This window comes from Sorex araneus, chromosome 3, assembly GCF_027595985.1.
Source record: "Sorex araneus isolate mSorAra2 chromosome 3, mSorAra2.pri, whole genome shotgun sequence".
In the NCBI taxonomy this organism is placed as follows: Eukaryota; Metazoa; Chordata; class Mammalia; order Eulipotyphla; family Soricidae; genus Sorex; species Sorex araneus.
Genome location: NC_073304.1, coordinates 222100619 through 222123321, shown reverse-complemented (window position 1 = coordinate 222123321; position 22703 = coordinate 222100619). Strand labels below are relative to the sequence as shown.

Below are 22703 nucleotides of genomic sequence, written 5' to 3'. Positions count from 1 at the left end.
GCCCCAATTAAATAGGTCATTGACATGATTCTGAGAAAGAAAAGGCCAAAATTTAACCAAAAAAACAAACAGAAAAGCTGAAAACCACAGCGAAGAGGGGGCTTGGCTAATTGAGTCTACAAACCCGGGTACCAAAAATTTGCAGTTGGCTGGAGGCAGGGTCGGGGCGGTGCTGGAGGGCCCGCTGCACTGGCAGCTTTGGCAGATCTCTCCCCCAGGCCGGGGTGCAGAGGGGGAGGGAGCAGACCTGAGAAATCAAAGGAAGGGGGAGGGCAAAGAGTCGGGAAAGGCAAGATACCTGTAAAACAGCTTCCACATCTTTGAAGCCTGGCTTCTGAGCTTAGGGTAGGGTGGGGGGCTAGGGAGCCCCTCAGATGAGTTCGGAGGGTTTCACACCAGATACGTGCTCTCAGGGACCCCTGGCTGGTCCCCTCCCCACTATCCTGCCAGGCCCTAGGGGCCAGGAGCCGTTCAGATTCCCGTGCCTGACAGGGACGCCAGGACAGAAGCAGACAGCGGCTTCGGCACACATCCCAAAACTGAACCAGAGATTAGGCAAAGAGGATGTAGAGAAAGGGGTCGCCCCAGCCTGTCCCCACTAGGACCCACGTCTGCATGGTCTCCCGCGACCCTTTGTCTGGATTCACACTGCGGAGGGCTTCCCCAGCTCTCTCACACACGCACCCGCGTGCTCTGCACCCACACTATATACAGGCCACACACGCACACACACACATGCACGCGCACACACACACACACGCGCGCGCGCACACACACGCACGCATGCGCACACACACTGCCATATGCATTGAGACTAGTTAAAAAAAAGTCCCCGATCTACCCCCTACACCCTCCCTCTCCCAGAAATGACAACAGAGACGGCAGCCGAGATCGGTAGGAAACGTCTCGTTGACAGCTCAGAGCTTAAAAAAAAAATATATACATACACATATATAAAAAACTCCTGCCCCTTCCCCAGCGGGTCCAGGCAGCTTCCTCCTGCAGGGCGCAGGGGAGAGGGCTGTGGGGCGGCGCCCGCCTCCGCTCCCCGTGGGCCCCCTGCCTCCAGTTCCAATGTCAGGGTCCGGGCCACACACCCCTTGGGAGAGGAAGGGGCACGCCCCAAGCTTCCACCCTCCCCGGGGCCGGGCTGCAGGTGCCGAGGGCCTCACACAATGCTCTGGGCCCCCAGCCCACGCCCAGGCCGCTGTCCATGCGGGGAGGGTGGGCCAGGCCGTGGCGGTGGGTCCGTCTGATGGCCGCTCGAGGGGCCGCCCAGGGCCAAGTGTCTGAGGCTGCGGAGTCCAGGCCTGGGTGCCACCGGCCCCTGCCCCCACCAGATTTTGTGTTTTAAAAAAGAAAGAGAGAAAAGTGGGAGGTGGGGGAGGGGCCACGGGGCAGGGGACAGAACATGGGGGAGAAACCGAGGAGGTGAGGCGGGGAGGGGAGCCCCGCGAGGGGCCGAGCCTCAGTTGGAGTCTGAGTCCGACGAGTCCCCCGAGGAGGAGGAGCTGGAGCTGCTGCCCTCAGACTCGTTGTCCTCGTCCTCGTCGTCATCCTCATCGTCGTCCTCGTCGTCGTCGTCTTCCTCATTCTGGAGGGAGCAGGAGCACGTAGCCCGTCACCGGGGGCCCGGCCCTGCAGGGCCCAGTAACCCCCCCCACCCGGGCCCCCTGGTCCCGCCTGCCCCACCTCGTCCCCGTCCTCGCTCTCATCTTCGCTGCTGGACTCGGACGAGTCCCCTCCATCCTCGGACGAGTCCCCGTTCTCATCATCGTCCTCCTCTTCGTCCTCGTCCTCGTCGTCGTCATCCTCCTCATCCTCATCCTCGGACTCCTGGAGGGGTGAGGCGTGTTGAGGGGGAGGTCTCTGCCACGTCCCAGCCCCTGCGAGCCCCCCTCCGGGCCCCGCCCTTTGGGGAGGGACGCCTCACCGACTTGGACTGCATGGCAGTCCGGCTGGACTTGGGGTTCGGGCCTCGCAGCTTGGTCATGCTCTTACGTTTCTGGAGAGGACGGGGACAACGGGGTGGCCATGAGGCCCAGAACACCCCCGGCCGGCCCCCGCCCCGTGGCCCGGGGCCCCCACACTCACATTGGAGATGTACTCTTTATACGCCGCCCGGTCCTGTGGAGAGAGACTCTAGAGGAGGCAGAGGGGGTGCGGGTTAGCGTGCCCCCGACCACTGTCCCCGACACAACATCACCCATCCTCCCTCCCCCCATCACCCTGTACCACGGGCTTCAGTTTTTGTTTCTGGGCCACACCCGGCAGCGCTCAGGACCCACCTGTGCGTTTTTGTGGGGTGACAGGGATTGAACCTGGGCCGGCCGCGTGCAGGGCAAGCGCCTTACCCGCTGCACTGTCGTGCCGGCCTCTGCACCATGGGTTTCTGCACAGAACCCTGGGAGCCCAGACCCGCTACTTCTGCTTCTGACCCCCTGACTTCCGAAGCACCCCCCTCCCAAAGAGAGCAGTTCTCGCACTACTACTACTGGTCCACTCAGATGAAGCCCCAGCGCCTGGGTCTTCCTGGAGTCAGGGGGGGCAGCCCAGGGTTGTTTTACTGGGGGGAGCACACTTGGCAGTGCTCAGGGGCTACTGCTGGCTCTGTGCTCAGTGACCACTCCTGGTGAGCTTGGGGAACCGTGTGGAATGGCAGGGATTAACTGCAGGTCAGCGGCGTGCAGGGCAAGCCCCCCACACCTGCTGTCACTCCAGCCCCACGCCCGACCTCTGGACACCTAGCCCTACTCCCCTGGGTGGGTTCTCAGCCAAACTCTCTGGTGGCTGGGAGAAGAGAGTCGACTCCATTTTGGTAATGGTCACATGACCTGCCTGCGCAACCCAGGGACAGGAGGGCAAGGGTGAGGTGGGGTCCCCACAGCTGGAGGCCAAGCCAAGCCAAAGTCTGGGAGAGGCCCCCTGGCCCCCGCGGGACAGGGAGAAGTCACTCTGAGTCAGAGATTTTGATTTACCAGCTGTGGGCAAATCAGTGGATCTCTCTGAATCCTGGCACCCTGGCCTCTGGCCTAACAATCGCCAGCCTGTCAGGCGGCCAGGCACAGACCCACAGGCAGCCCGTCCCGGGCCCGCTGCCTCACCTTCACCCAGAGGTCCAGGTGCACCTTGTACTGCTTCTGCTGCTCCTCGGCCAGCTTCTTGTAGTGCTCCTTCTGGCTCTGTGAGATCCGCTGCCAGCGGCTGCCGATCTCCACCATGCGCTCCTTCAGCGGCAGGTGGTTGAGCTCCCCGTTGGAAAGCAGCTCCTGGGAGAACTTCTGGTAACCGTTCCTGGGGGGGGGCAGAGGTGGGCGGTACACGGCGGTCAGGACGGCCGCCGAGGAGCCTTCTGGCCCCAGGGGTGGCTGCGGCCCACAGATCCTCACATGGGGGGCTTCTTCGGCTCTCCCTGGAACTTCATCTTCTTGGATGAATTTGCCGCCGCTGGGGGTGCTCGCATCTCGCTCAGCTCTCTCTGCAGGAGACCCAGAGAGTTCACACACCTCATCTCTGACCCCTGCGACGCCCCAGCCATCGCTACCCGAGCGGGAGTCTTTGTTGGGTTGGGTCATGGGGCCACACCCGGCGGTGATCAGGGGTTACCCCTGGCTCTGTGCTCAGGAATCTCTCCTGGCGGGGCTGAGATGTCAAGGACTGAACCCGGGCTGGCTGCTGCAAAAGGCAACCGCACTATCGCTCCGGCCCCAGGGCAAGGCAGAGCCGACCGTGGCTGAGCAGCCGTCTGTCGGGCACTGCTCTGGAGGGGCGTCCCCTTCGCAAGCCTGGGCTGACCGTCATCACCCCGGTGTGACTGGCACGTGAGAGACCTGGGAAAGGTAGCCAGAGACTCTCTCGCGGTCACACAACCAAGCCTGGACCGCCCCGCTTCAGGTCCCACCCAGGGAAGACACCAGGTGAGTCCTCCTGAGTGGAGGGCAGTGCCCCGACTCCCCCGAGACCCTCGTCTCCCACTCCCCACCTCGTATCGCTTTTGGTCTTCGGCTGCCTTCTTGATCCACATGAGCTTCTCCTTCTTCTCCATGTTGTTCCAGGTCATCTCCATGGCTTTCAAGGCCTTCACCCTGTCGTTCTGGGGACAGTGTGTGGGGGGGGAATCCGCTGTGAGAGGGGGGCCCCCGGGGGCTGGAGGCAGCCCGCGTGGGCAGGTAGGGAAGCCACTCCCTCCCCACACCCCGCCAACCTTGAAGCGGGCCAAGTAGTCGCCGATGACGCTCTGTTGCCAGATCTCTTCGGCTCTCTTGGGCGACTCTGGCAGCTTGGCCCGGTCCTCGCGCTCCCCGCCCGGCTTCCTCTCCGACTGGGCCTTCAGCGCTGCCTCCCGGGCCTTGTACTTGGCCTGTGGGTGGGAGGGACGGCCCAGGGTGTAAGTCCCACAGCCACCCCCAGAGGGCGCGCGCTCCTAGCCCAGAAGTCGGGCGCGCTCTCTCCCCGCCAGGAGCCAGCAGGGCGCGCGTGGGCTGCTGCAGATGTCTCCAGCCCGGCCCAGCCCCGCGAGCAGCCAGCGCCGCTCCCCGGGGAGCCAGCAGCTCTCCGCTGACAGCTTCCCGCCTTCCGGCCTGCCGGTTCCCAGCCCTGCTGTCTGAGCCCAGGCACGCGTGTGGCTCACATGGGGCCGGGGGGAGGCAAGGCGGCTTGCCCCCGGCAGACGCCGGCCCAGGCTGGAGCCCGGCAGCCCCTCTGGTGTGGCCAGCCTGACCTTCTTCTTCTCGGACAAGTCATTCCACATGCGGGCCAGCAGGCGCGTGAGCTCGCTCTCCGACAGCTCCGGCCGCTCCTCCTGCAGCTGCCGCCGCTTCTCTTCGGAGAAGATGAACATGGCTGAGACGGGCCTCTTGGGCTTCTCGGAGCCACCCTGCAGGAGGGGGGAGGGTCAGGTGGTGCCAGCCAGGGCGCCCCTGCTTCCCCGCCCTCCCGCTGGGCAGTGCCTCCCCCCGGGCCCACCTTGCCCCCGTCCTGGGCTGGCTTCTTGGAGGCCGGGCTGGTGGCGGGCTTCTTGTTGATGCTCAGCATCTTCTCCTCCCCCAGGACCCGCTGCTGCTCCTCCTCGGGCAGGCTCTGCTCGTGGCGGAAGAGGGAGCATGGGGGCCTGCGTCTCCGTCCTCTCTGCCAGCCTACCCCCCCCCCCAAACACACACACACCCTCCTGCCGCATCTCACCTCTAAGAAACGGAGCAGTTCCACTTCGTAATCTTTCTTTTTCTGGGAAAGGAAGGGGGAGCGAGGTGGGTCTGAGGCCTTCTCGCTGGCTGGGGCCCGGCTGCCCCCTGACCCCCAGCCTTCCGGCCCCCGCCGCTCACCTGGTCACACTTCTTGTGATAGGCGTCCTTCTCCTTCTGCGACAGCAGCTTCCACTGCTGGCTGCACAGCACCATGCGCTCCGTGCTGGGCACGTCCTTCATGTTGGCCATCAGCTCTGCGCAATACAGCGAGTAGCTGTTCCTGTCGGGCGGGAGGTCCCCGTGAGCGACCAGGGCGGCCTAGGGCAGCGTGGCTGGCTGGCCGGCCGGGCCCTGCTCCGCCCCACCCCGGGCGATGATGCTCACGGAGGTGGTTTGGTGGGTCGCCCGTCAAACTTGTCCTTGAGCTGGCGTTCGGCCTTGGTGAGGGTGGACTTGGTGATGCCCTCCTCGCTGATGTTCAGCTCGGGGTGTTTCTGGATATAGTCGCGCATGATCTCCTGCAGAGCCAGGGCAGGGGGGCGGAGGGCAATGGGGGGGCGCGGGGTTAGCTGGGGGGCAGGGGAGGGGGGAGAGCCGCTGGGGAGGGGGGGCAGGGAGCGAAGCTGGGGGGTGGCCGCATGTCCGCCGTGTCACACGGAACGTGGTGCCCTGCCCTGCCCTAGCCTGAGATCTCATGGGGGGTGGTGGGGGGCGTGGGGCGGGGCAAGGGGCGGGGGCCAGAGGTGAGGGGCCCAGAAGGCCCCTCCCTCGGTGTGGGGGAGGGGAGTGACTGCCTCCCGCAGAGAGCGGAGGCCACAGAGTCCGAGGGCAGAGGCTCGTGAAGAGCCGGCCGGGGCGGAGCGCAGCGGAAACCTAACCTCGTACTCCTTCCGCTGCTCCAGGGCCTTATGAATCCATTTCAGCCTCTTTTTGTCCGAGAGCTGAGACCACTGCTTGCCCAGGGAGTCCTTCACCTCCTTCGTAGTGGCCTGCAAACCAAAAGCCGTCAGACACACACAGGCAGCCAGGGCTCAGGGAGGGGAGAGGGGAGGGGGGCACTGAGGCCCCCCGCCCCCTCAGGCCACAGGAGGTCACACGCGTGTCCCCCACAGGCCAGGAGGAGAAGGCAGAGAGGCGGTGGCGTCCCGCCAGGTGCGAGGGGTCAGGCGCTCACGCACACGCACACGCACACACGCCAGCTGGCCCAGGCCCTGTCCATGCAGCCCCCCCTGGGGAGGGGCCTCCTCTCCTGCTCCCCTGCACCGAGCCCCGTGCCCAGCCGGCCTGACGCGGCTCCCCCGTGGCCTCCGCCGTGCGCCCACCACCCTGCCCCTGGCGGACACTCACATCTGGCCGCACTTTGAGGTACACCTTCTTCTCGTGGGTGTACCACAGCTGCTGGGGGGTTTTGGGTTTCTCGGGGATGTCCGACTTCTTGGCATTCTGGATTAGGTCGGGGTGGTCCTCCCTAGCCAGGCCATGGGGAGCAATTATCAGCAGAGGGCAGGGGCGCCCCCACTGCTGGTGGTCTGGCCCGCCGGTGGGGTCCACACAGCTCTGGTCCTGCCGCGCCCGGGCCCACAGGGCCTTCCTCTAGGAGCCGCCGCCTTACCTGAATCGGGCTAAGTTCCGCTCGAACTCCTGTTTCTCCCTCTGGAAGTCCTGAATATATTTCATCTGGGGGGAGATGATGGGATCATCCGTGACCCAAGGCCTGGGCTGGAGGGGCTGCCCAGAACTCCGCGGGCTCCTCTGCCTCCCAACGGGCAGGGGCCGGGGGGGGCCTTTTGGGGGCTGGAAGGATACTCAGTCGTGTCCAGACTGTGGGCTTCCAACCAAACAGGGCAGCCTCGGGTCTCGGGAACATGGCAGAGACCCTATTCCCTCCCAAGGTGGTGCCAGGAGGACAACTTGGCGTCGCAGTGGGCAGTGCCCTGGGACCGCTGCTCACCCCTACCCCGCCCCAGAGCTGCTGGCCCTGCTGCTCCTCGTTCAGAACCGAGTCTGTCCTGCAGAGGCGGGGGCGGGCTGGCACGGAGGGCCCAGCGGGAACCCCTACAAATCCCACCCCCAGCTGGGATTCTTCAAGCTACCCCTATCTGGGTGCCCCATGGACATCACATTCCCTCCCAGCAGACCCTACTTACCCCACACTTCCTAAACACATCCCGGGCCTCCTTCCTGGGATGCTGCCGGCCAGGCGCCCTCCCCGCCCCTCCCCCCCACCCAGCTCTTCACCCTTACTCTCTGCTGGGCCCTGTTCTCCCCACCTTCACCCCTGCCCTGCCCTGCCCAGCCCTGTCTCCTCCCCCCCACTCTTTTCCCTCCTCTTTCCCCACCTCCTGTCCAGGCTCCCACCCAGTGACCATCTCCCTCTCCCCGTCACAGGCAGGAAGCGCGGCCACTCTGCTGTCCCCGGCATGCCGCAGAGATGCCCACGCGGAGCCCATCCCGGAAGGCGGCGCCTCATGGCTGGGCTCAGCTGCCCTGAAGACTCAGCCGAGCCGCCGGTGACTCACACTCGGATCCAGCGGGAGCCCCGAGAAAGGGCGGGAGCTCTGAGGCCCCTGCCGAGTCCCCCGACTCCTCCCTTCCCAGTCCTCCACCTTCTGCCTCTCCGCTACCACTCAGGGAAAGTCTTGGACCGCGGGTCCCATCAGCTCTGCCACCTCCCCACCGCAGGGGCCAGAAGAGTCCAGCAATCCGGGCCCCAGCTCCACCTGGGCAGCAGCGCACAGCTTTCGCCTGCCAGGCGACACCCAACATTTTCGGGGTACGGAACTGACAGTATCGAGCTGCATCCAGGGTGCACAAACCAGGAAGGTGACTCATGAGTGTGGTGGCCAGCGAGCCCCCACCCCTGTCCAGGGTGGGGTGGGGTGGGGGGGCGTTCCTTCCTTCCTTCGCATCCCCCCCTCCCCACCAGCATGCCTGCCTCCCCCCGCCCCATCTCACTCCTGTCCCATCCGCTGGCCCCTCCAGCACTTTACTGTCCGTCTCTCAAGGGACTGTATGACCTCTGTGCTCAGCTGTGTCCCCTCTAGCTCCATGTCCCACGGTCTGAGACTGCACAAGGGCCAAGGCGTGAGCACAGGGCAGAGAACCCAGGTGAAAGCTGGGTGCATCAGCAGTGTGAGCACTTGACGCGGAGCCTGGACCACTGGGCCCAGGTCCTGCTCTTGCATCGTTTTTTTGGGAGGAACGGTCCTATGCCACAGCTCTTGGCCCACAGAACATGGCAACCGCTTCGCCCGGGGTGACCTTTGGGAGGATACGGCAAATCTCCCACAGGACCGTCGGGAAATGCCGAAAGCCAAGGAGTTCCCACACGGAACTAAGAGTGAGACGGCCTAGTGGGGACGCTGGATTGTGGCATGAAAGGTGTCCGAGCGCCTGCTGCAGAATGAGTGACATGGGTGACCTGGACCTCAGTGTGGGGACGTTGGGGGGGCAGGGACCAGGCATGGCTGTCCGCGACCCTGCTCAGCTCCGCTGACCTGCCCTGTGCCTGAATCTAGGCAGCCACCCCCCCTTGTTTTTTCCCCAACTTTGCCCTCCCCCCACCTTCTTCTTCTCCGGAAGCTCCTTGTATTTCTTGGACAGAATCTTGGTCAGGTCCAGGTTGCTCATCTCGGGGTGCAGTTTGGCGTACTTGGCCCGCTTCTCCATGAAGAAGCGGAAATAAGGGGTTAGGGGCTTCTTTGGGAAGTCCGGGTGTTTCTGAGTGGAGGAGGAAGAACAGGACGAAGGTCAGACACACAGCGTTCATTTTGCAGACCCCCGCCCCCCCAGCTCCCCCTGGAAACTCACCTTGAGTTTTTTTCCCTTGTAAGGGTTTTTGACGTGTTCCTGAGCGTCAAGGATCAATTCTGTCAACGTACGGAACTTCCTCACCTACAAGAAAGGGGAGAGAAGAGGGGCTCAGTAGAGGGGACACTTCACACAGTACCCCCCCTTTTCTGACGGGTCTCCTCTACGTTCCACTAGGCTGAATTTATCCGAGGAGGGCAGAGGCCAACGGCTACGAGTTTGGGCAGCCCGAGACCCAGGCAGACACCCAGGCACCAGCCCCTGCCTGTTCCAGAGGCCCAGGTGGGCCGGGCCCACCGAAGGACAGCAACAAGGTGACCACCTGACCTCGATGTGGTTGTCCATGCCAGCACCTCATTCAATCCCCAGAACAGCTCAGGCGAAGGAAGCTCCAAGACGGTAAGTATTCAAGGCCACACAGCTAGAAAGTGGCAGGACTGAGAACTCTAGGCCGGGGCTGGCAACCGTGCCACCCCCCCAAGATGCACCAGTGAGCGCCTCGCCTGGGCTCTTTCCTTCTCGTTTACAGACTTCTGTTTCAGGGGACCCCCCCGTAGAAGGCTGAGGCCGGGTGGAGGCAAGTGTCTCCGGGGTGGGGCTTGGTTACCTCGTTGGAGATCTCCACCCATTTCAGTTTGCACATGTCTCCGGAAAAGTCTTTAAATGCTACTTTTTCCCAGTCCATGTGTGATTCGGTAGTTTTGAACTTGGAGCTGTCGTTGGATGGGAGGTTGTTCTTCATGCATTCCAATAAAGTCAGCATATCTTCCTGGGACCAGCGGTCTGGTGCAAGGGGAAAAAGGCCGTGAGGCCAGGCTCCCCCTCTCCCCCCACAGGCTCCCGGTCCTAACAGCTCTGCCCTTTCTCCCGGGGAAGCCTCTGTCACCTCCATCTGGAGGCGCAGACCGATGGGGGCCTGGCCCACAGGCACACGTGGCCGCAGGGATTAGCACGGGGGGCCCCGAGTCCCTCAGGGCTGAGCCTAGAAAGCCAGACAGGAACTGAGACTGGCTGGTTTCAAACCCACCGTCTCTGCTACACGCCAGCAGCCACGAGTCACTACTGCAGGGAAGGGGGAGAAAGGGAAACCCCGTGACCTGGGGGTCCTGCGGCAGAGCGGCTAGATGGTCGGGAGAAAAACAGGGAGGCCACTCATTTAAATGTGCCACCGTCCAGATGTTGTGGGCCTGGGCTTGGAGGCAGGAACGGGGAACGGGGTTTCGAAGACTCAGGGGAGACCCACGAGGGGTCTTGGGTGGAGCTCAGTGAGCACACGGGCTTCCCGGCACCCCCGCCCACCCCCCAAAAAACCCATGAAGATGAAAGCGGAATTTAGGGCATGGAAATGCATGGAAAAGGAAGAACCGGGGGGCAACTGCAAGGGGGAGTTCAGGCAGCAGCAGCTCTCCAAGTGCCCCTCAGGAAGAAACCCCAAGTTCTGAGTTGTCTTTTAGTCCAAGTCCTCACAGACCCAAAGTGTGTGTGTGTGTTGGGGGGGGGGGGATAGAAAGTAGCTCCCTGCAGCCACGGAGAAGTGGGGTTATAGGGTGTTCGACCCGGAGGGTGGGCAGTGGGGGTCCTGGGTGGGTTGCGGTTGGGGTACACAGGTACTGCAGGTGACTGCAGGTGCTCAGCCGCCTCCCCATCCCGCCAGCTGCACGCCTCGAACCCCAGAGCCTTTTCTCTTCCTGGACACAACCCCTCCCTGCCAGACTGTCCAACCCCTCCAACCCCGTGCTCCATCCAGGCCGGGAGGAGGGGGCTGCACCCCCACCCCAGCAGGAGGGGGAAACGTGCAATTAACAGGCTACAGGCCAAATCACTTGGGCTGAGCCAAACCCCCCAGCGTGCAGACTGCTTGACTCATAAATGCTCGGCCCACCTCCCCCATTCCCACACCGGCTGGAGAGAGCCTGGAGACGGGGCGTGGGGTCCGCCAGGCAGCCCGGGGGTGGGGAAAGGGGAACTGAGCCGAAGAGGGCTGGGGCAGGGGGGGCTCCTACCTTGGCCTTTGGGGGCGGCCATTTCCAGGTCTGTGGGGCAGTCGGCTTCTCCGTTCATTCTTCGGCCGTCCAGCCACCTCCTCGGTCGGTCGCGCTGGCCGGGCACCCCGGGGTCTGAGCCGCCTCACCCTTTGGAGGAAGAGACACCGGTCCCCGCTCAGGAGGGCTGAGAGGTGAGGGGCTTTCTTCCTCCCCACTCCGGGACGGGCGGTGGTGGGGGGGGGCCGAGCCCCGCACCGCAGAGCCCCTGCCCGTGGGCCCGCAGGAGGCTGCCGGGGTCGGCGGGGGCGGGCGCGCACGCCCCCCCCACCCCGCCCCGCCCGCAGCCTCGCACCCCGGCTCGGCGGCGTGCGCCCTCCCCTGCCCACGCGAGAGACTGCGCCCGGCTCCCGCGTGCAGCGAGCGCCCGCCCTCGGCCCTCCTCCCCCCACCCCGGCCCGAAAGGGAAAAAGTCTCCTCCTCCGTGCGCCCGCCCCGGGGAGGCCCCAGGCGGGAGGGCGGGGGAGGAGGAAGGGCGGGTAAAGGGCGCGCGCGGCCGCGGCCGCGAGCACGCGCCGCAGTCTCCTCCTCCCGCCTCCCCCCCGGCCGGTTCCCCCCGCCTCCGCCCGCAGCCCGGCGGGGACCCGGACGCAGCGCAGCCGCCGCCAGCCCCGGAGCGCAGCGGCCGCACCGCCCCCGGGGACCGGATCCGGATTCCCGCCGCCCCCCTCCTGGGCTCCCGCCGCCATCCCCGCCCGGCCGGGGCGAGCAGCCGGAGAGAAGCGGCCCGGCCTGCCCCCCGCCCCCGAGCCACCTACCCACCCGGGCCGGAGGCGCCGGCGCCGCCGCCGCCGCCGCCACCACCCCGACGCGCACGGAGGAGCCCGGCGCAGAGGCGCGACCGCGGCGGGAACCGCCGCCTCCTCCCCCCGGGCCTGCGGCCCAGCCCTGCCGGCGCCCCCGCCCCGGCCTCCGGGGAGCCGAGCCAAGCAGAGGGCGGGAGGACGGCGGCCGGGAGGTGGGGGCGCCGCGCTCACCGGCCCCGCCGCCCCCTCCGGCGGCCGGGAGAAACGCGGGCTCGTCCGCCCGCCGCCGGGGCTCGGCGCGGGCCTCGCTTCCTGCCTTCCCCTCCCCCGGCCCTCGGCGGCCCTTCCAGTGCCCCGGCCTCCCGTCGCCCCGGTTCCGGGGTCCCCCCGCGGCTCGCCCCGGCTTCCCTCCGAGCGGCCGCCGCACCCGCGGTCCGGTCGCCGCCGCCGCCGCCCGGCCCTGACCCCGGCGCGCGTCCGCCGCCGCCTCGGTTACCCGGCGCAGCGCGGCCTCCGGGCTCCCCGCTCCGGCGCCTCGCTCCCCGGCTCTGAGCGGCGGCGCCCTCCCCCGCTCGGCCGGGCACAGCCGCAGCTCCCTCCCGCGGCGGCAGCGGCTCCTCCTCCGGGCGCGGCGGCGGCGGCGGCGGCGCTGGGGCGGCGGCTGCTGCTGCTGCTGCTGCTGCTGTGGCGGCGGCGGCTGTGGCTGCTGCCTGCTGCTCCTCGCGGCGAAAAGCACAAAGCACAGCGCCCTCCGCCTGCAGGCAGCCCGCCCGCCGCCCGCCCGCCGGCCCCGGCCTCAGCTCGCACACCCCCCGCCGCCGCCGCAGCCTCCGCCGCCGGAGCGGGGAGGAGGAGGGAGAAGGGAGGAGGAGGAGCGGGAGGGGGGGCGGGAGAAGCGGGGCAGCGAGCGCGTCCTTCCCCGTAGAGCGCACACCGACCCCCGGGGAGTGAGCGCCAGCCCGCCCGCCTCGCCGGCTCCGCTCCCTCCCACAGCCTGCCCGGGCGGGCTCCGCGGGGGGCAGCTGGGAGGAGGGGCGGGAGCTGGGGGGACCCGGGCGGCCGAGGCGGAGGGAAGGAAGGAGGGGAGGGGGGTGGCGGTGGTGGTAGTGGTGGTGCTGGTGGTGGCGGCGGCTGCGGCGGCGGCTGCTGCCGCCGGGGAGGGGGGGGGCCGGGGCAGGGAGACACGCAGCCGCCCGGATGGCGGCGGGGCTCGGAGCCGAGGCGGGCGGGCGGGCGGGCGGGTGCCGAGAGCGACCTCGCCAGACCCGCGGGGGAACTAGCATGCTTAGCCGGCGCGGGAGGGAGGGCGCGAGGCGCGGCCGCGGGGAGGGTGCCCGGAGGGCCCCTGGGCGGCCGGGGGAGGCCCTGGGGGTGCCCGCACCCCTGCTCCGGAGCTCTCCCCCAAGTTTTCCCGGCCGAGGTTGGGGCTTCCGCGCCAGCCCTCACCCGCGCTCTCGTCTCCCGCTTCCCGGAGCGGGCAGTCGGCGCCCACCCTCATCCCCGGAGCGTGGCCACCGGCTCGGGGCGCACGCACGCGGCTCGCGGCGCCAGGCTCGGGCGCTTACCCGCCGCACGGCAATACAACACGAAACTTAAAAAAAAAAAAAAAAAGAACAGAAAAACACCCCCAGAAAAGCTCATGAAATGCCGTCCCTGCAAACTAAAGAGGGGGGGAAAATTACAGAGAACCCCCTTTGCTCTCCACGACTCGGGAAACGGGGAGAGGGCGGCGGGCTGGGGCGGAGGAGCCGCTCGGGGAGCCGCTTCGGCCGAGCCAGGCATGGCTCCCCAGGCCTGCCCGGACGCATGGAGCTCGGCGCCGCCGCCGCTGCCAGGCGCAGCAACCCCTCTCCCCCGAAATCCCCGGCGCCGGGGTTCACTTACCGAGCGTGCGAATGGGGGCGCGGGGGCTAGGGGTGCGGCGGGCCGAAGAGCCGAACCGCAGCTCCGCCGCAGCCGACTCCGGGCCAGCGAGTCGCCAGACAAAGCCCGAGATGGCGAAGCGGAGCGACGGCTAATGGCGAGCCCCACGCGCCGCGCTCCGCCCGCCCCGCTCCGCCCGCCCGCCCGCCCGCCTCGGCGCAGCGCAGCGCCGCTCCGAGCGCTCGCCCGTCAGAGCCGCCTCGGCGCCGCCGCCTCCCGGGCCACCCCGGCCTCGCCTGGCCCCTCCGCCTCCTCGGGCGGCTCAGCCTCACCCCTTCCCTCCCACCGCGCTGGAGGCTGCGTGGAAATTGGAAAAAGGAAAAGAAAAGAAAACCGCTTTTTTTTTTTGATTCTTTCTTTTCTATTTTTTCTTTCTTTCTTTTTTTTTTTTTTTTGGGGCTGGGCGGACGTGTTGAGACTTTCGGGTCTTTTTCTGCCCCCAGCTCGCACTCACCTGCGGAGCCGCTGGGAGGGCTGGGGGTGGGGGCGCGGGGCTGGAGCCGGCGAGCGCGGGTTGAAAGCCAGCCAAGCTCTGCGGCGCCCGACCCGGGCGCAGACGCCGCCGCCGCCAGTCCCCGCAGAGAAACCGTCCTCCTACCCCCGCCTCCATCGCTCTGCGTTTCTCTTCCAATCAGCCGGTGGCTCGGCGGCTCCTCCATTCCTCGGCCAAGCCCGCTGCCTAGAGCGGGCTCCGCTCCTCCATCTGCTCGCCCGGCTCGGCGCTCCCCTGCCGGGGCCGGCGAGGCGCCGCGGGGCCGGAGGGGGATTTGCGCGGAAACCTGCCCGCTGCCCGCTCCCATGGCTCCCTCCCCGCCGCCTCCTGCCTCTCTCCTGCGTCTTTTCAACTCTCTCCCCTGTCGCCAGTGGTGTGTGTCTGTGTGCGCGGGTTTTTTTTTTTTTTATTGCTCTTTGCTTTTGCAACCCAGAAGCTAAGGAAGGGGCGGTGGTGGTGGCGGAGAGGGGGCTGTTCAAAATAAATAATAATAATAAAGACAAGAAAGAAGTTCTTAGATTTGCAACACATTGGAAAACCCGGAGAGCAGCCCGCGTCGTCGGAGCTCCGTGTCTGCGACAGCCTTCCGGGGTTCGGGGCGGCTCTCTGCTTCCCGGCGTCCCTCACCTCCAGCGGCGTTAGGATCCGAGGCGTCCGAGCCCCCAAAGTTCTCCCTCTGGGTCGTAGCGAGGGGGGTCAGGGTGGGCGCGGGGGCGGGGGGCGCTCCGCGGGGAGCAGCCGCCTGCCCTCCCACCCCCCACCCCACCGGCTTCAGTGACAGGGCCAGGGTGAGGGTGAAGGGCAAAATCCGGGTGAGTTTGCGCCCAGGGGCTCTGGGGGGCGAAGTCGGATCCCGGAGCGGGCGCCTGGCGCATCTCCCCCTCGGTGTCTGCCTCCTGTCCCCTGCCAGCTCCCCCTTTAATTCCCCCCTCCCCCCCTCCTCCGCACGCTCTCCTTTAATCTAATTTCTTCCAACTCCACCTTTGTTGTTACCGGCGTCACGCCCGGACCAGCCAATCCCCGCCACGCGATCAGCTTGTCAAAAAGGCTCGCCCAGCCCTGGGAACGCAGGCCCCGGGCGCTGCGCCCCCACCCGCAGTCGGCGGCGGGGAGCCGCGAGGGGAGCCCGGGTGCCGCCGCGGGGGAGCCTCTGCGAGGCCCCCCGCGTCCTGGCGGCGGCGGCGGCGGCGGCCTCCACCCGGCCTCCACCCGGCCTCCCTGCGGCCCGCGAGCCGAGGACCCCGAGGCGCCGGGCGGGCAGCGGGCGGGCGGGCGGCGCGGCGGCTCCCGCATCCCCGCCAGCTCGCGCAGCCCCCTCGGACTCCCCTCTGGCACGCAGCTGTCCTCGCGACGGCTGTAATTCCTCCTGTCTCCGGGGAGAAATGAGATTCCTTTCCCAGGACTTCCCAGCCCACATCTGCCACGTTTCACCCCGAGGGAGGAAAGCCCAGCGCCCAGCTGCTTGCCGCCGGGTGTTTCGGCGAGGGGTCCCTGACGCCTCCGGGATCCCCACCTTCGACGGAACTCGCTTTGGGGTATTAGTTTTATCAGAGAGATTTACACCCCTCCCCCAACGTCAGCCCTGCCATGGGAGTCTCCTGGCATTGAGGGGTCACACACGATGGCAGTGACGTTCTGGGTTTGACCAGGGAAGGCGAGTTTGTGGTGAGAAGTCCCAGTTTGCCAGCCTCTCGGCTTCCTTCCCCGCCTGGGCTGTGGGTGAGGTTTGGGGTCTGGTTGCTTGTGTTTTTCCGGTACTGGTATGGAACCTTGAGTGTAAGGTAAGTGCTCCGGCCCTGGGCCACATCCCAGCTCAATTATGGGTGAGCTGGATGAAGTCTTTTGGGTTAGGCTGCACCCATGGTATCACTCCTGGCCCTTGTCCTCAGAGATCACTGCGGTGCTGGGGGTTCCACGCGCTGTGCCAGGGATGGAACCTGGGCCATGCAAGGCAAGTGCCTTAAGCCCTGTCCCAGCTCTCTGGCCCCCACTTGCTCAGTTTCCCTTCTCTGTTCCAATAGCCATCCTAGTTTGCTGCTTTCCTCAGTAGGGCTTGGAGGGTCCTGCACGTGGTGCCTGTTACACATGTCACCACAATGACCGGGGGAGAAACTTAGACCTCGGGAGAACTCCAGGCCTTCCACACGCAGACCTGGAGTTCAGCTGTCCTGGCCCTCGGCCCTGAGCTTGTTGGCCCAGGCCATGGGGCCTTTCGGTAAAGTGCTCTGGAATAAAACAAGACGAACATCAATCCTAAGAATGATTGCTATTGATTTTTTATTCCTTGGGCAGCAAAAGTCAGGGCTGGCGCTTTTCCTACTTGGAAACCAATTAGCTTTGTTTTACATCTATTGTGTCTCTGGTGAGGTCACGTCTAGGACGCGGGCCATGGGCCAGCTCGTGAGGGAGTGAGTTTGCCCTTGTCCTTTCTCTCTGTCGCCTCTCTAGTCCAGTCTGCTGCCCTGGGCGTCTGGTGCAGGACCTCAGCCTTCTGATCCCCCAGCCTGGACTGACGTGCACCCTCTCCTGTTGGCCCCTGCCTTTGCCCGGGTTGGCAGTGCCCCAGCAGCTGTGGTTATAAGTCACCTAGGTACCTGGGATGTATTAACCAATATGTGCTATTCTTCCTGGTTAATGCGGACTCATTTTAACTGGTGTACCAATGGACATACTATTTTCAGTTTATGTGTTTTGAAAATATTCTGTTTTTTTTTCTCTTAATTGGTTTTAGTCCATCCCCAGGGGTGCTGGGGGGCTATGTGGTACCAGGGATAGAAAAAAGTCCTCCTGTATGTTAAAGCAAAGCATGCGCCCCAGTCCAGTGAACCATCCTCCACTTCTGTTTTTCAGATTTCTTAAGATGTGACTTTTTTTTTAGTCACTGTGCCTTATGGATATTTTGTTATTTTATTTTTATTTTTATTTTGGGGCCACAGCTTGTGGTGCTCAGGGATGACTCCTGTTTCTGTACTCAGAGGTCACTACTAGAGGGACTCAGGAAGAACACCTAGGTGCTCGGAATTGAACCCTGTGCAAGGCAGGCACCCTACCCCCTGTGCTATCTCTCCAGCTCTCTTTTCTATTTTATTTACTTATTTGGTTTGGGGGTTACATCCAGCCGTGCTCATGGCTGATTCTTGGCTCTGCTCTCAGGGATCAGCAAGGTAATCACCTGACCCGCCATCCTATCTTTCAATTAAGATATAAACATACAGATTGTAAAGTGCACACATCTTAAGTACACAGCTTGGTGAACTTTTAAAATATGTATAAATATTTTAAAATGTATACACATACATATTTAAATATAACATACATAACAAATTTAGCATATTGATACATGTACCTATACACATATCTCCCATGTAACCAACTCAAAATACTAAACATGTCAGGTTGCACAAAGAGCTCAACAAATTGAGCACATGCTTTGTAGGAGACCTGGATTTGAGGCCCAGACTTAATCTCTGGCACCATATGGTCCCTCAAGTACCTCTAAAAGGAGTGACTACCTAGCAGAGTCACCAAGTCAAACAAGCAAAAAAGATATTAAACACTTCTAGTTTGAGAGGGAAATTCCATTAAAATTTTAAAAATTTTATTAAAGCGTCATGATTTATGAAATTGTTTATAATTAGATTTTTATACCATCTAAATATATTTATTTTTATTTAAATATCTTTGAGGGAGACTGGAGAGAGAGTACAGTGGGTAGAGTTTTCCTTTTGGCATTTTGGGTCACACCCAATGATCTCAAGGGTTACTCCTGGCTCTGCACTTAGGAATTATTCCTGGCAGGCTCGGGGGACCATGTTGGATGCTGGGAATCAAACCTGGGTCAATTGCATGCAAGGCAAACGCTCTACTTTCTGTACTATTGCTCCAGCCCCCTAGAGTAATTCTCTTGAATGTGGCTAACCTGGGTTCAAGCCCCAGCACCCCATCTGGTCCCCCAAGCCCCAGCAGGAGTCATCCCTGAGCCTAGTAAAGCTAGGACTCAGCCCTGAGCACTGCTAGGGCTGAAAACAAACAAAAATTTAAAAATATATATTATCTTTTTGCTTGTTTTTGAGCCACACATGGTGATGCATAGGAGTTATTTCTGGCTCTGTGCTCAGGAATTATTCTTGGTGGCCCTTAGGGGACCATATGGGATGCTATGGATTGAACTGGGGTTGGCTGCATGCAAGGCAAACATCTAGCCTCCAAAATGTAATAAAAATATTTTTCAGGGCTAGTGATAATAGAACAGCAGATAAGAGGATTGCTTTGCACAAAGCTAACCTGGGTTTGGTCCCTGGCATCCCTTATGGTCTCCTGAGGCCTGCCAGGAGTGATCCCTGAGCACAGAGCCAGGAGTAAGCTCTGAGTACTACCTGGTGTAGGCCAAAAAATAAAAAACAAAAAAACCTTTAAAAATCCAAACAAGGGGCTGGAGCGATAAGTACAGTGGGTAGGGGGTTTGCCTTGCACACGGCCGACCCAGGTTCAATTCCCAGCATCCCTTATAGTCCCTGAGCACCGCCAGGAGTAATTCCTGAGTGCAGAGCCAGGAGTAACCCCTGTGCATTGCTGGGTGTGACCCAAAAAGAAAAAAAAACCAAAAAGTAAACAGAACTTCAATTAGTCTGTCAAGGCCAGTCCCTCACCTACAGCTTTGGCTGGGACTTGACCCTGTTGTGCAGAGAAAAGCACCGTACAGGGAGGCCGGAGATCAGATGCAGGTTCACATGGTCTCTAGCTGCTGTGTGACTGTTACATGTCAGTCCTTCAGTGGGCAGCTGGCGTCCTGTGACAAAGGGGGACAGGAAATGAGTCTGCGGAGCAGTGTTCCCAGGAGGGTATGCAGATGGAGACAAATAAGTGAGAGCTATCAAGTATGAAAAGTGAGCGGAGGGGGAAGATCCCCTCACCTCCGTGGAGAGGACCTTCCCAGGTCCTGAAGGAGGAGCTCCAAGGAGCCTGTTGGGAAGGGAGCCCAGGGCAGCCAGGGAAGGGAACTCTCTGAGTGCTTCACAGGTGGTGGAGGGTGCACTGGTGGCAGGTTATAGTGGGCAGTGGACAAAGATGGTTGGAGGCCTGTTTGGCCAGTCTCCATCCTTCCAGAGTTTGGCCTTTGCCTTTTTATTATTGTTTTGGGGCCACATCTGGCCATGCTCAGGGGTGACTCCCGGCTCTGCACTCAGGAATCACTTCTGGCGGGCTCAGGGGACTATGTGGGATGCCAAGGTTCGAACTCAGGCTGGCCACATGTAAAGCAAATGCCCTACTCGTGTACTACTGCTCAAGTCTCTAAGTTTTGTCTCAGGGGGTCATAGGAGGCTTTTGGAATGATAGAATCGAAGCTAAATTTAATAAAGGTAGATGCTGATGATAAAAAATGAAAGTGGCGGGGGCCGGAGCGATAGCACAGTGGGTAGGGCGTTTGCCTTGCACAGGGCCGACACAGGTTCGATCCCCGGCATCCCATATGGTCCCCCAAGCACTGCCAGGAGCAATTCCTGAGTGCAAAGTCAGGAGTAACCCCTGAGCATTGCTGGGTGTGACCCAAAAAGAAAAAAAAAATGAAAGTGGCGGCTGATGTTCCCCTTTATAATGAAAAGCTTGAGCCTCCGAAAAGCAAAGCAACTGGAACTACAATTTGTTTCTAGGCTACAAGGATCTGGAGCCGAAGCCAAGATATCCTTTTAAAATTAATTTTTAGTAAAAACACCGTGATTTACAAAGCTGTTCATTATAGAGTTGTTCCAAGCATTTAGTGTTCCAACACCACCAGTGTGATATTCCCTCCACCCATATCTCCAGTTTCTCTCCCAATCCCCACCTGCCCCCTTAGCACATAACTAATTTACTTTACGTTGTTTGTTCCAACAAAACTTTAGAAATGACAAATAGAGCGATCGGAAGATAAATTAGTAAGAGCCAATTTGTGATTACTATATGACTTTGACCTATGTAAAACAAGAAAATTAAAACCATTTGTTTTTTATTTTTTTGAAACATTTTTAAAATTTAATTAATTAATTTGTTTTTTAATTGTATCACCATGAGAAAAGTTCCAAAGCTTTCAGGTTTAAGTCTTCATGCAATGATCAAGCACCCATCCCTTCCCCATCCCTTCACCAAGAACCCCAGTATACCTCCCATCCCACTCCACCTGAAAATTAAAACCATTTAATGCAATATGAAAATGCCTATTCTCATTTACATATGTGAGTAAGAAATGAAAAATAGAATGATCAGAAAATAAATCAGTAAGGGCCAATTAGTTTGTGATTACTGTACAATTTTTACCTATGTACATAAAAAAACTAAAATTGTTTAATACAATATAATAAAATGCTTATTCTCATTTATATATACATTTTCAACTCTGTAATCTAAAGTATATTACATTAACTTTTATTTTATTCTTGGATCTCATTATGGTAAGAATCATGTTTCTCACCTGTCATTAACACTTTTTTTTTGTTTGTTTTTTGGTTTTTGGGTCACACCGACGATGCACAGGGGTTATTCCTGGCTCTTCACTCAGGAATTACCCCTGGCGGTGCTCAGGGGACCATATGGGATGCTGGGATTCGAACCCGGGTCGGCCTCGTGCAAGGCAAACACCCTACCCGCTGTGCTATCGCTCCAGCCCCCTGTCATTAACACTTTTAAAGCAATTCTGTGTTAATATGTTTTGGAGTTTACATGGAATAGGTAAGGCCTACATATGTAAATTTCTCACCTACCCTTTATACACTGTTTTACAAAATTGTTCATAATGATTTGTTACAAGCATTCAATATTTGAACACTAATCCCACCGCCATTACAACTTCCCCCCACCATTATCTCAATTTCCAAGATATATTGTAAGTAATAAAAGCAAGTACAGCGGGCAGGACTCTTGACTTGCACGCAACTGACCTGGGTTCCCTCTCCAGCATCCATAGGTCACTGAAACGCATCAGGAGTGATCCCTGAGAGCAGAGCCAGGAGGAAGCGCTGAGCACCGCCAAGTGTGGCCCAACAAAAAACAAAATACAAAAAGCAAGAAGCACAAAGGTATGGCTACTATTGATGATTTTTAAAAACACAATGATACAATTTTCAAATAATAAAATTCACACTTATTTTTCTCTCTGGGGGCCATACCAGGCAGTGCTAGGAGTTACCTTATTATTTTTTAAAATTTTCTATTTATTTTTTATTTTTTATTGAATCACCATGTGAAAAGTTACAAAGCCTTCAGGTTTAAGTCTCAGTCATACAATGATCAAACCCCATCCCTTCACCAGTGCACATGTCACACCACCCAAAACTCCAGTATACCTCCCATCCCATCCCCACCCCCCACCTGTGTGACTGATGATTTTCACTTTACTCTTTCTTTACTTTAATTACATTCAATATTTCAACAGAAAACTCACTGTTATTCTTTGGAATTTTCCCCCAATAATCAGACCCGAAGAAAAGGCATCATTTGATAATTTGTCTTTCATTGCTGACAGTGATGAGCATATGCGGTCTCGTGGCCGCAATAGCGGCCACACAGTTTTGGACTTCTGGTATTTTAATAATTAAGTCCAAAGAAATTTCTGCCAGAAGTCACGTCACTGCAAACTCGTACCTCTCTTTAGTGGGCGTTATAAGATGGTGGTCGCCACGCCGCCGGCTAAAGTAAAGGCCGAGAGAGAAAAACCTTTCCCCTCCCAGGGTGGCATGGGGCCGTAGCTTAGTTCACAGTCTAGAGGCATTTCTGCAAGAAGCCGCTGGAACCCCAGCATACCCCCCCTCCCACTCCCCTTCTGCCTGTGTGGCAGATGATTTTCACTTTACTCTCTCCTTACTTTGATTACATTCAATTTCAACAGAAAACTCACTATTATTATTTGGAGTTTTCCCCCCAACAGTCAGACCTATCAGAATGGCATCATTAGATCGTATGTTTTTTATTGTCGATAACAAAGAGCATATGATGTTGCATGGTCGCAAAAGCGGCCGCCCAGTTTTGGGATTCTGATATTAAGTCCAGAGGTATTTCTGCCAGTATGCTGGGGTTTTTGGTGGTGGAACATGTGCACTGGTGAAGGGACGGGTGTTTGATCATAGTATGACTGAGGCTTGATCCTAAAAGCCCTGTAACTGTTCTCACGGTGAATCAATTAAAAAAAATATATATATATATACATTATTAAAAAAAAAAAAAAAAAGCCTCTGGGTGCCGAAAGTAGTTAGTGGGCCTCTGGGATCATGGGCATTCAGAAACGGAGGGACTGTTTATGTGCAGCTGCTCGGGGTCACATCTGGGCGTAGAGCGGCATAGGAGTTACTTTTTTAAAATTTAATTTTCATAAAGTTGTTTACAATAATGGATTATATTCAATATTTCAACACCACTCCCACCACCATTACACCTTCCCACCACCATTATTCTGAATTTTCCCACCACCACTCAAGCCTGCCAAACAGGCAGATGCTAGATAATTTATCTTGTATTGCTTTTTATGAATAGCGTG

General features: G+C 60.0%; 1 protein-coding gene across 6 annotated transcripts; it reads right to left on the bottom strand.

Annotated features, from left to right (window-relative positions):
- Window positions 1-891: 891 nt before the first annotated feature.
- Window positions 892-14606, bottom strand: UBTF (upstream binding transcription factor). 6 transcript variants are annotated; one of them, XM_004620998.2, is made up of 21 exons: window positions 14159-14606; window positions 10997-11125; window positions 9601-9776; window positions 8994-9077; window positions 8748-8903; window positions 6796-6860; window positions 6531-6651; window positions 6062-6172; window positions 5568-5701; window positions 5322-5463; window positions 5182-5223; window positions 4966-5079; window positions 4721-4876; window positions 4205-4360; window positions 3983-4093; window positions 3390-3478; window positions 3105-3294; window positions 2095-2142; window positions 1934-2005; window positions 1693-1836; window positions 892-1594 (listed from the first exon to the last, which is right to left on the bottom strand). In XM_004620998.2, the coding sequence occupies exons 2-21, from the start codon at window positions 11052-11054 to the stop codon at window positions 1469-1471; spliced, it is 2295 nt and encodes a 764-aa protein (XP_004621055.1). In that variant the 5' UTR covers window positions 11055-11125; window positions 14159-14606; the 3' UTR covers window positions 892-1468. The 6 variants fall into 6 exon arrangements, with proteins under 6 accessions (XP_004621055.1, XP_054987171.1, XP_054987170.1 ...); XM_055131196.1 differs by lacking the exon at window positions 14159-14606 and adding an exon at window positions 13666-13847; XM_055131195.1 differs by lacking the exon at window positions 14159-14606 and adding an exon at window positions 12278-12417.
- Window positions 14607-22703: the final 8097 nt, after the last annotated feature.

What these genes read in the sequence shown, in the direction of transcription:
- UBTF (XM_004620998.2), bottom strand. Translation starts at nt 11,054, where the DNA reads ATGAACGGAGAAGCCGACTGCCCCACAGACCTGGAAATGGCCGCCCCC. An exon ending in CGGAACTTAGCCCGATTCAG is followed by an intron (nt 6,652 to 6,795) that starts GTAAGGCGGCGG and finishes TGGCCTGGCTAG; the next exon opens with GGAGGACCACCCCGACCTAA. An exon ending in CAGCCCAGGACGGGGGCAAG is followed by an intron (nt 4,877 to 4,965) that starts GTGGGCCCGGGG and finishes CCCCTCCTGCAG; the next exon opens with GGTGGCTCCGAGAAGCCCAA.